The following is an 11,574-nucleotide window of genomic DNA, read 5'->3' as shown; positions in this document are numbered from 1 at the left end:
TCCTCATCATCACGGTTCAAAGGTTCCCCTTTTTGATCCTTGACCATTACCGAATTAAAATCGAATCGAGGAGATTTATTCAACTTCCTGGTTATTCTCCACTTATTAGTGGTTCCAAATAAAGCTTCTTAGATCGTGGTTGTTTAAGGTGAGTTTGGTCAACAGAAAATAGAAGAACTCAAGAGTGGGATGAACAGAGACGTTTTATTAGAGTCGGAATAACGAGGGTACAAGAGTAAGAAAGCCGGCTAGTCGATGCTCGGCGAGCTCCTAGCCGGAAGTACAAGAGAGCGGCGAGATACAAAGAGAATAAAGGAAACCCTAATCTGGCCGCAAGTCTGTGTCTCTAAGTGGTGATACCCTTCCTTCCTGTCCTCAACTCCTTATATAGTCTCTTGGGTCGGTCGGTTTTGACCTAATTCATCCTTTTTACTATGGGCCTTTTGACTTGCAGGCCCAATCGGGACGACTGTTCGGCCCGAGCCACTTGGTCGGCGCCTTCGGCTGCTCGTCTTCTGATCAGAGGAGGCATGAGCCGAGTTGCGACTCATTTGGAGCCGGCTTCGAGCCGACTATCCTTTAGATGTCAGAAATGGGCCTCCTGTTCGCTGGGCCTTGTGGATGATGACAATTCATCCCCAACAGTAAGTCCCCCCCTAGTTCGTTGTCGAGTCGAGCAATCGATCGCAGCGAATTAGTGAGTTAGGGCTCGAAGAATAGGAGGTTTGATCTTCTGATTCCGTGATTCCGTCGAGAAGCCGCTGGCGGAGAGATTTCTTTTTGTTTTCTCTGGACGAGCAATCGGAATGCCGTATACTCGGTGTCCCGGATGAATCCTTCCAAACCGATAAATCGATTGTGTTTGGCCCATGATGTGAAATCGAACCGCTGTTGGTTTTTTGATCGAGAAGCCGAAACGTCACTAGGGTTTTCGGCGAGAATCCGAAAGGTCGCGTTTGAGGATGACGCGCGAGCCTGCCGACAGGCCCAATTAGGCCCGCTTAGGGTTAATGATGGCACCTCGTATGAGGCGCCTCCCCTCTCTCTATAAATAAGAGACCTCCCTCGAGATTTCTCTCATTCTTCTCTCAGTTGTCAGGTACTTTCTCTCTCTATCTTTTATCTCTCTAGCTTTTGCTCTCCGTTTTAGTTCTTTTACTCGGTATGTCGACGAGCAAACGATTTTCTCGAGAACAAAAGGGGAAGATGACCGCGAGTACCGTCGATCCCGTCAGCGATCTAGAGAGGGTCCGAGGATCTGAAGATAGTGCAGAGGCAACTCATCGCGAGGCGATGATGGATACCGAGAACACGACCCGAGAGCAGCGTATGCTCGTCTCGGAGGCGATGGTTCGGGCTCGTGAGGATGATGATGGGGGCAATGGCTCTCCTGATGACGGGATGACTCCCTATTGCTTCTATCCGGGAAATATTTTCGAGGAGCAGCGCAGGCTTGACCCGACACGAGCTCGTCCCTCTGTAGTTGAAGGGCAGGATTGGGGAAACGTTTTACCGACGCGGTCTACGTTTGGGTCGGTGAGAAGGCTGCTGAAGAGGAGCAAGGCGATTGGGGTTACGTTCATAATCCCGTCAAAGGACCAACGACCGTGGTCTCCCCCAAAGGGATATCAGTGCGTATATGAGTCGTACTTCGAGAATGATACGAAGTTATGGTTTCCGATACCTCGACTCGTCACCGCCTACACGATGCGCCGAGGAGTTGCTCTGAGCCAGTTCTTAAATGGCGCTTGGCGCCTAGCAGTTGCGCTGATGGTGATTGGGGCAGAAGCCGGTGCCGCTCTCAGTGTCCGAGCATTCGAGGAACTGGTTTCGGTGAAGATCAATCAGGGCCTGTTGTCGCTAAAGATACGTCCCAACTACAATGTGGTAACGGGCTATCCGTCCAAGACGAACGACTGGCAGCGATCGTACTTTTACGTCAAGTCCGATCGCTCGGCTTTCGAGGAGCCGCTGAAGACCGGTTACCGTGTTCTTTGGAACAATGAATTTGGTATAGAGTGTTTCCTAGTCTTTTACCGTTTCGTGCTCCTGACCGCCTCTTTTCCTTTTGTTTTGGCAGTCCCTCACTCGAATACCGCGGAGTACGAGGAAGATTTTTTGGAGAGTGCTCGGATCGTCGCGTCTCAAAGGCAAGATCTTTGGGAGAACTTCTCGTACGGGAGGATTCGCAGGTCGGCTGATCGGATTAGACTACGTAAGTCTCTCCTCCTTTCCTTTTGTTCGGTTTCCTCAGGGATCCTAAGTCGCCCCCCCCCTTTTTGTCCTTGCAGAGGTTTGGCGTTCGGATACTGTTCCGATTATCACCAAGAAATCGAAAAGAATCAACCTGTTCAACAAGGCCGAGCAGACGGAGATCAATCGGGCCAGAGTTATGAGGGAATTGCCGGATCTGAGCTTGGTGGTTGGGAAGCAACTTGGGTTTGTGGAGCCGGACCAAAACTCCAACGCAAACTCACCTAATCTCGAGGAACCTAATGCGACTGAGTCAGATGAGGCTCAGCTCGTGAGGAAAACGGGGAACAAGAGAAAAGAGAGGGAAGGCGCTTCTTCCGAGGGGAAACAGACCGAGGAGACTTCCACCGGTGGGGGTGCCAGGTCGGAGAAGAAAAGGGCGCGAAAGGATTTCGCAGAGGCTCGACCTTCTTCTGTGGAGGAAGGGGAGCTCCAAGCCTTGGAGCCTAGTAACGGCTCTCGAGACGACGCTCTCCCGAATCCATCTCCCGGTGGCGGTCAAGCGGGTGAGCATCAAGAGACTTCTTCTAAAGTGAAGAAGAAGTCGAAAAAGAACAAAAAGAAGAATAACGGCGGATCCTCGGGGCAGGAGGGGGCGCCCGAGAAGGAGACCGTGGGAGCCCCGACTGCTGCCGTTTCTCTCCCAAAGGCGGCGGTTCGCGAAGATGCCGGGGGATCAAGCAGGTCCGCTCCGAAGGCTCAGGAGAAGGACGTTGTGCCGAAGGACCTTCAGGGGTTTTGTCCGGACAAGGTCGACTTTATCTTTAAGCGGGATACTCCTCTTGTTTGCAACGAGAGGGACTGTGCTCGCTTTGTCCGCCAAGTCCGGGGGAGCAGAAAGCATCTCCCACTCGTCAAGGATCTCGTCTTCCAAGACGATTACACCGCCGCCGCCGGTTCTTCGGTTAAGGTAAGGATAGTTTTTGCGTTTCGTCCGTTCCTCGTCTTTTTCCTAACTTGGTTGTCTCACTCTCTCTTTGATGTGCTGCAGAGCCAAGGGGATTGGAATGAAGTCGTCCGTAAGTACGACGAGGAGCTGAAGAGGACCTATGGTGTGATCGATAGGCAGCGACACAACACCAGGGAAGCGACGCAAGCCCTAGAGGTCATGCTTCGCAAGAAAAACGATGCGGTCATCCGGGAAGAGGCCATGAGGGATGAGCTCCTCCAGAAGGAGACGGCTATGAACAAGGAGCTGAAGCGAGCCCGGGAGTTGGTTAAGACACTCGAGAAAGAGAAAGCCAAGTTGGCAGACGAGAAGAAGATCCTCGAGGAAGAGAGGGCTGCCGCTGCCATAGCGCATTCCAAGGAGATGGATCGTCTCCGAGAGTCGCGCCGCTATGAGGTTACTCACGAGCGGATCCGAGTGATGGCTGTGATGCACGGAAAGGCTGCTGCTCGCTTCCAGAGGATTCGAGAGCGGGAGACTCGTCGCGACAGTTTTGAGGATGCGAGGTGTATGCTCGGACAGGCTCGCGGAATGAGACGTTGTCTTGAAGGGATGAAGGCAACAGGTAAAAGCATCTCTCAAGGAGATATCGATACCTATGCCGAGCAAGAGAAATATTACGACGCGGAGGTGAAGCGTTTGGTCGTAGACGATCTTGCTGAGAAGGACCTCTCTTTGTCCCCTCTTGTGCTCGAGTCGAGGTTCGTCATCCAAGAGATATTGGATAAAGTCGACAAGTACGGGTCGAACATGGACTTGCTCGACTCTGAGGCTGCCAGGGCTCTTCGCACTCCACTCAGGGGACCAGAGGATCAATCCGAAGGACCGTCGAAGAGCCTTCTCGAAACCGTCCAGTCGCCAGCTCACCCTGACGCCATCCTTCCGGAAAATGCTCCGGTGGTCGAAGAAACGACCAAGCCAGCTTCCGAGGTTCCGATCTCCGATACGCCGATCAAGACGGTGGATATCACCGATTCGCCGTCGCTTGAAGTGTCAGGCTCTGGCGTGAGCGGGGAGCGCTCCGAGGAAGATCCCCTTGTCTCGGGATGACTTTAAATGTTTGTTGTATCCGTTTTTCGGCCTTTCGGCCTTGTTCGTCTAAAACTTATTTCCTTTTCTCGGCTAAGGCCTTTGTTGTATGGATTTGGTGCCTTCGGTTTTATTTTTAGGCAAATGTTTCCTCATATATTTCCGTAAATCGCTTAATTTAGAAATATATAAATCATCCACTTGTCTATAACCGAGAAATGGAATAATCCGGATGGTTGCTCGCATTTGCCAGCGAGTTCCCTCCTTTTCAGATAGAAACAGAAATTAGAGATGGTTGTTCGTTCGTATTTTTACTTATCCAACGAAGCTTTTACAAGTCTAACGTCCAAGTAAATACAAAGAAACTCTAATCGTTCTACTGAATTACCGAGGAAAAGGTTTCAAGACGCAGTGCAGTGATCGAGAGAACTATTGGTCGGCCAAACCGTCGTCCTTCGATCAGACTTGGTCTGAAATTTCCATTGGATAGCCGGTCAATGCACGACGCACAGGTGACGCAAGGCTGTTATTCCCTTCGGCTGATACCCGATCAAGGCTCAGCCGATTTAGCTGGGCGAGTGCTCGTGCTCCGCTTGATAAAGGGGCTGGCATCGTTTGTTCGGGGAAAGGTGACTGTTGGTCATTCTAAAAAAAAGTTTGGACTTTGTTTTGGTTGGGGCTGGACCCTGTGAAGGGATGCCTACGTACCTCGGATGAGGATCAAGCCTTTCGTAGTTCGTTTGACCGAGTGAAAGTGGCTGTAGTAGCGCATTCACTCGGACGAGTAGAAGTGACGGTTAGGTGCATCTACTCGGTTTTTTTTTTTTTTTTTTTTTTTTTTTTTTTTTTTTTTAAAGCGAACAGTGACCTGCTGGTCGTTCGCTTGGAGAAAAAGATGAGGCGCTTCTATTGGTAGAAGAGGCGAAGATGCATCGAGTTCCAGGCTCGTGGGACTGCCTCTCCGCAGGAAGTCTCGAGTCGGTAGACGCCTGGTCGAACGACTCGGGTGATCTTGTAAGGTCCTTCCCAATTGGTCCCTAGCTTGCCAGCGTTGAGCTCCTTCGTGTTGTCGAAAACTTTTCGGAGTACGAGGTCGCCGAGCTCGAGAGGGCGCGCTTTTACCTTCTTATTATAGTAGCTCTCGATTTGGTTCTGGTAATTTTGGATCCGAAGAAGCGCCTGATCACGTTTTTCCTCGAGTTCATCGAGGGCATCGAGGAGCATATCTTTATTAAGCTCGACGAACTGTGGCATCTTGGCGCGCCGAAGACTCGTCACGTTAACTTCGGCGGGGGCCATTGCTTCCATCCCGTAAGCAAGAGAGAAAGGGGTGGATTTAGTCGCACCGCGGGGAGTCGTTCGGTGCGACCAGAGGACGCCGTCCAACTCGTCGGCCCAATGGCCTTTCTTGAGGTCGAGTCGCTTCTTGATTCCATCGATGATAATTTTGTTGGAGGATTCCGCCTGTCCGTTTCCTTGCGGGTAGCGAGGAGTCGAAGGGCTTAGGCGGATATTCCACTTGTTGCAGAACTCTTTGAAGTTTCCGGACATGAACTGAGAGCCATTGTCCGTTATGATCTCGTATGGCAAACCATGACGGCAAATGATGTTCTTCCAGACGAAAGTGCGGACTTCCTTGTCCGTTATCTGAGAGAATGCTTCAGCTTCAATCCATTTAGTGAAGTAGTCGGTGAGGACCAGGATGAAACGGCGTTGGCGTGAGTTCGGCATTGGCCCGATGATGTCCATCCCCCACCTCATGAACGGATAGGGGGCAGCAGATGTCCGCAACAGCTCAGTGGGGCTGTGGATGCTCGGAGCATGACGCTGGCATTTGTCGCACCGACGAGCGTATGCCTCGCAGTCAGTGTTCATAGATGGCCAAAAGAATCCCAAGCTTCGAACCTTGAGGGCGAGTGCTCGGCCTCCCGAGTGGTTTCCTCCTGCTCCGTCGTGAGTTTCAGCCATTACTCGGCGTACTTCATCGCCCTGGATGCACTTCAAGAGAACCTTGTTCGCGGTCACTCGGTGAAGTTCGTCGTTTATGACGACGTAGTGGGCGCTGCGTCTCTTCAGGCGTCTCGCTGCCCACTTATCGCTCGGCAGTTCTTCTCGTATGAGATAATCTAGGAACTCGGCTCGCCAATCGACTGAGGTATCGTCGCGATCGGGCATCTCAGTGTCGGTTTGATCGGTTGCGGATCGTCGAGTTGTTGCAGAGATTGGAGCGATGAGAGAGCTTTCGTCGGAGGAAGAATCGATGCTCGGTCGATCGATCCGATGTATGGGTATCGTCCTTTTGACCTGATCGTGGAGTTTGCTCCCGAGTGCGGCTAAGGCATCGGCGCAAACGTTCTCTCCGCGAGGAACCTTGGTGAGTTCGAAGAAATCGAATTCCCTAGCGAGCTCCTGAACCACTCGGAGATACGCATCCATTCTATCATTGCGAGCATCGTAGTCGCCGCTAAACTGGCTAGCGACGAGCTGCGAGTCGCAATAAGCACTCAAGCGTTTGGCTTTGACGGCTCGGGCGAGACGAAGACCGGCGATCAACGATTCATACTCTGCCTCGTTGTTAGAGGCCGGGAAGCCGAAGCTGAAAGACTGGCGGATGAGTTCTCCTGTTGGCGATTGAAGCTGGACTCCAGCACCGGATCCTTTACTCGTTGATGATCCGTCGACATGAAGAATCCAATTGGGACTCGGGATATCGAGGTCTTGTGCAAGATCTGGCGTGAGTTCGACAAGGAAGTCGGCGAGGACTTGAGATTTGGCGGCTGTTCGACATTTGTACGTAATGTCGAGCTCACTCAGTTCGATTGCCCACTTGGTCAGCCGGCCGGCTCTGTTGGGATTTTGCAGGACGGTGCGGAGCGGTTGGTCGGTCAGAACCTCGATAGAGTGTGACTGGAAGTAGGGTCGTAATTTCCTCGCGGAGTCGACGACGGCCAGAGCCAGCTTTTCAAGGGTTGGGTATCTGGTCTCCGGGCCGGTCATGCGTCTGCTCGTGTAAAAAATCGGACGCTGCTCGCCACGGTCCTCCTTGATCAAGACACTGCTGACGGCTGCCGAGGAAACGGCGATATAGAGAGACAAAACGTCTCCTACGTCTGGCTTGGCCAAGACGGGAGGAGTCGTCAGGTATTGTTTGAGTTGGACGAACGCGTCCTCGCATTTATCGTCCCAGATGAACTTCTTGTTCCCTCGGAGGAGATCATAGAAGGGAAGACACTTGTCGGTAGATCGGGAGATAAAGCGATTAAGGGCGGCGATGCGTCCTGTTAGTCTCTGAACTTCGCGGCAGTTTCTCGGACTGGGGAGGTTCAGGACTGCTGAGATCTGTTTCGGGTTAGCCTCTATTCCTCGTTGCGTGACGATGTAACCAAGGAATTCGCCCGAGGAGACGCCAAACGTGCACTTTGCGGGATTTAACTTCATCCCGTACTTGTTTAGGATGGTGAAGCATTCCTTCAAGTGTGCTAGGTGGTCGTCGGCTCGGAGGGATTTGACGAGCATGTCGTCGATATAAACTTCCATTGTTTTCCCCAACTGGTCAGCGAACATCCTGTTAACGAGCCTCTGGTAGGTTGCCCCGGCGTTTTTCAACCCGAATGGCATCACCTTATAACAGTAAGTTCCCCGGTCAGTGATGAAAGCGGTTTTCTCCCGGTCGTCTGGGTGCATCAGGATCTGGTTATAGCCCGAGAAGGCGTCCATGAACGTCAGCATCTCGTTGCCGGCCGTTGATTCGACTAGGCGATCGATGCTAGGCAACGGGTAGCTGTCCTTTGGACATGCTTTGTTGAGGTCGGTAAAATCGACGCAAACGCGCCATTTACCGTTCTTCTTCTTAACAACCACCGGGTTGGCCAGCCATTCCGGGTAACGAACTTCAGTGATTGAGCCGGCACCGAGTAAACGCTCGACTTCTTCTGCGACTGCTTTGGATCGCTCTGGTCCCAACTTTCTTCTCTTCTGCCGGATGGGTTTGAAGTTGGGATCAACATTGAGCTCGTGGGTCGTGATAGCTGGATCGATTCCCTTCATATCAGACATTGTCCAGGCGAATGTGGATAGGTTTTGCTTAAGGAACTCGAGAATCTTCTGCTGCATTTCGTCGGGCAGAAATGCGCCTACTCGGACTGATTTGCTCGGATCCGACTCGTCAACTGGTACTTCGAGAACCTCTTCCTTTTGCGGGCAGACTTTGCTCGTGGGAGGAGAGACCGAGTTGACAAGTGATTGGGAGCGCTGGATTTTAACCGTGGCGATCAAGAGATCACGCGCGGCCTGCTGATCGCCTTTCAGAGTTTTGATCGATCCGTCTGATCCTGGGAACTTAACACACTGATGATACGTTGATGCGATTGCTCGCATTGAATGCAGCCATGGGGTGCCGAGTATAACGTGGTAAGGGGCTTTGGAACCGACCACAGAAAACTTGACTGTCCGGGTGACCCCGCATGCGTGAACCGAGAGGCGGATTGTGCCTGCGATCACTTCTGACGAGCCGTTGAACCCTGTCAGGGTCCGAGTAGAAGGCTTGACGTCATTGAGGTCAATCCCCATCTTTACGAGGGTTTCGCGAAAGATGATATCTACCGAGCTCCCGGTATCGATAAGTACTTTTGTGACGTCGTACTTGTCGACACCGAGCACGACGAGCAAAGGATCGTTATGAGGGAGGTGCACGCCGAGTGTATCGTCAGACGAAAAGGTAATCGGCTGATCGTCCACTTGCTTCTGGGGCCACCGTTGGGAAGTGGTGGCTTGCCTTCGGTGGTCTTTGACTGCTCTTACCGAATCGCCGCAGGGAGGCGATCCACCCATAATGACGTTTATCCGGGGACGAGTTTGTGCTCGCTTTGCGCGGAGCACGTCACGGAGGTCGTTACTCGATTCGGCAGTATCCCTTTTCTTGCGGTTAAGGGTTGTCCGCAAGTCACCGATCTTCTTGTTGAGTTTGTCTCGCAGATCGCAGTTCGGCTTGTCGGCGCACTGCCTTTGGGAGGATTCTTGTGCCGAAGCTTTCGCGGCGCGATTCGAATCGATCTGTCGGCGGAGATCGGAGGAGACTGGCGTTTCCTCGGCAGCGGATCGAAACTTTTGATCGAGGAGGGAGCAAAGATCCGTAGTGCTGTCTAGGTTTTTCGTGTCGTCGTCTTCTTCGGACGAGGACCCGGATTCGTTCTCTTGTTGCGGTTGGGCGCGGATCACTTCGATGCGCTGGCGATTGGTCGGCTGATCGTCATCTGCCGAGTCGTCGTCGTCATCGGTCTCTCGAGCAGCTTTCTCCGTATCCTTCGACTGTTTGTCGTTTTTACGGTTCTTGCCCTGCGATTTACGCTGAGCCTTCTTGTCTTTGTTCCTGCTCCAGCTGTTTTCTCCTTTTGGCTTTGGTTTAGGCGGCTGGATCTTGTAATCCCCGCTTTCGATCGAGGAGAGGAACTGGGCGTAGAGGGATTTGCACTCGGTCGTGTCGTGTCCCTTCACGTCGTGATACTTGCAATGTTTCGTGAGATCGATGGGAGTTCTGGTCGGTCCTGGAGCCGAATCGACTTTAGCCACGACACCAGCACTCGGGGTACTGGGAGATGCATCTGGAGAGTCGGTCTCTCGCTGGTAAACATTCCACTTTTTATCGTGCAGGACCATGGTTGAGACAGGGGCGTTGTTCTCGTCCACGACGTAGAGGAGACCTCCTTTTTTGCCGCCGTTATCAGCTGGCGCGTGCTGACGTGGCTCTGGCCGAGCACCCGCACTTTTGGCTGCGACCGGCTTGGCAGCGTTCTGCTTCCGAATTATTGCCTTGGTGTCTTCTTCCATTCGGATGAAATTGTGAGACCGGGCAATAGCATCGGGAAGTGAAGTCGTGGGGTTGGAATACAGGTCCTTACGAAACTTCGAGTTGACGAGGAGAGTGTTCATCAAAGCGTCGATAGCGATGTGATCAGGGACGTCGACTCGGGAAACGATCGTCTTGAACTTTTCCATGTAGTCCTTGAGGCTTTGGTCCTTTGTTTGCGCCATATTCCACAGGCTGGAAGCGGTTGCTGCTCGCTTGGTAAACATGATGTAAGTCTTGAGGAAAACGGCTGATAGGTCTCGGAAACTGCGAATCGAGTTCTCGCCGAGCTGTGAGAACCAGGTTAGCGCTTGTTCGTTGAGTGTTTCGACGAAGAGCTGACAATATCCTGCGTCCTTCTCTTCGTCGGAAAGGCGAGCTCTGGCCATAGCTATGTTGAAGGCTGTCAGATGTTCGACGGGGTCGCCGCCGGGTTTGTACTCGGGGAGACGGAGCTTTTCTATCTTGCGGAGTTGGACCCTGGTTAGCTCGCTAGCGAAGGGCGAGCGCGAAGTAGAGGCGATGACGCTGTCGATCTGAGGGGCTGCGCTCGTCGCTTGGTGGATCTGCGAGCTCATTTGTTGGAGGCTGAGTTTGAGCTCGGCGATCTCGCGAATCGTCGTCGGATCTGCTGTCGTCGGAGTAGGGTATACGGCGGGAGGACCGTTAGGGTCAGATTCGTCCACAGCGCGGTCTTCTGCCGGCGTTGGGGGGAAGAGATGCCGGCAGACGGGTTGGGAACGGTTCGTCGGTCCAGCGGGAGCAGTGAGGGCAGCCACGAGAGCAGCGAGCTGTTCATTCGTCGTTTTCTGGACTTCTTCTTGATGCGCGAGGCGAGCCATCACGGAGCTCATGAAGTCCGACGAGAGAAGGGGAGGAGGAGGCGGAGGCGTAAGCTCGGTCGCTTCGCCGGAAGAGCCGGGGTTCGAGTCACCAATCGTCATACTGGGCTAAGAAACGTTACTCTGATCGGCCCCACGGTGGGCGCCAATTGTTTAAGGTGAGTTTGGTCAACAGAAAATAGAAGAACTCAAGAGTGGGATGAACAGAGACGTTTTATTAGAGTCGGAATAACGAGGGTACAAGAGTAAGAAAGCCGGCTAGTCGATGCTCGGCGAGCTCCTAGCCGGAAGTACAAGAGAGCGGCGAGATACAAAGAGATAAAGGAAACCCTAATCTGGCCGCAAGTCAGTGTCTCTAAGTGGTGATACCCTTCCTTCCTGTCCTCAACTCCTTATATAGTCTTTTGGTCTGTCGGTTTTTGACCTAATTCATCCTTTTTACTATGGGCCTTTTACTTGCAGGCCCAATCGGGACGACCTGTTCGGCCCGAGCCACTTGGTCGGCGCCTTCGGCTGCTCGTCTTCTGATCAGAGGAGGCATGAGCCGAGTTGCGACTCATTTGGAGCCGGCTTCGAGCCGACTATCCTTTAGATGTCAGAAATGGGCCTCCTGTTCGCTGGGCCTTGTGGATGATGACAATTCATCCCCAACAAAC

At 52.7% G+C, this 11,574-nt stretch overlaps 1 protein-coding gene across 3 annotated transcripts; it reads left to right on the top strand.

The window, feature by feature from the left end:
• Positions 1-1,164: 1,164 nt before the first annotated feature.
• On the top strand, positions 1,165-4,274 carry LOC108838214 (meiosis-specific protein ASY2-like). 3 transcript variants are annotated; one of them, XM_057001133.1, is made up of 3 exons: positions 1,165-2,011; positions 2,081-2,215; positions 2,292-4,274. In XM_057001133.1, the coding sequence occupies exons 1-3, from the start codon at positions 1,165-1,167 to the stop codon at positions 4,250-4,252; spliced, it is 2,943 nt and encodes a 980-aa protein (XP_056857113.1). In that variant the 3' UTR covers positions 4,253-4,274. The 3 variants fall into 3 exon arrangements, with proteins under 3 accessions (XP_056857113.1, XP_056857114.1, XP_056857112.1); XM_057001134.1 differs by having other exon boundaries at positions 1,165-2,215; positions 2,292-3,163; positions 3,245-4,274; XM_057001132.1 differs by having other exon boundaries at positions 1,165-2,215.
• Positions 4,275-11,574: the final 7,300 nt, after the last annotated feature.

This window comes from Raphanus sativus, unplaced genomic scaffold, assembly GCF_000801105.2.
Source record: "Raphanus sativus cultivar WK10039 unplaced genomic scaffold, ASM80110v3 Scaffold3283, whole genome shotgun sequence".
Classification (NCBI taxonomy): Eukaryota; Viridiplantae; Streptophyta; class Magnoliopsida; order Brassicales; family Brassicaceae; genus Raphanus; species Raphanus sativus.
The sequence above is the reverse complement of the archived record's forward strand: the minus strand, read 5'-3'. Positions and strand labels throughout refer to the sequence as shown.

Bases quoted from the DNA above. Each gene is read 5' to 3' on its own strand.
- LOC108838214 (XM_057001132.1), top strand. From the start codon at position 1,165: ATGTCGACGAGCAAACGATTTTCTCGAGAACAAAAGGGGAAGATGACC. The intron at 2,216-2,291 runs GTAAGTCTCTCC...TTGTCCTTGCAG, and splicing joins GGCTGATCGGATTAGACTAC to AGGTTTGGCGTTCGGATACT.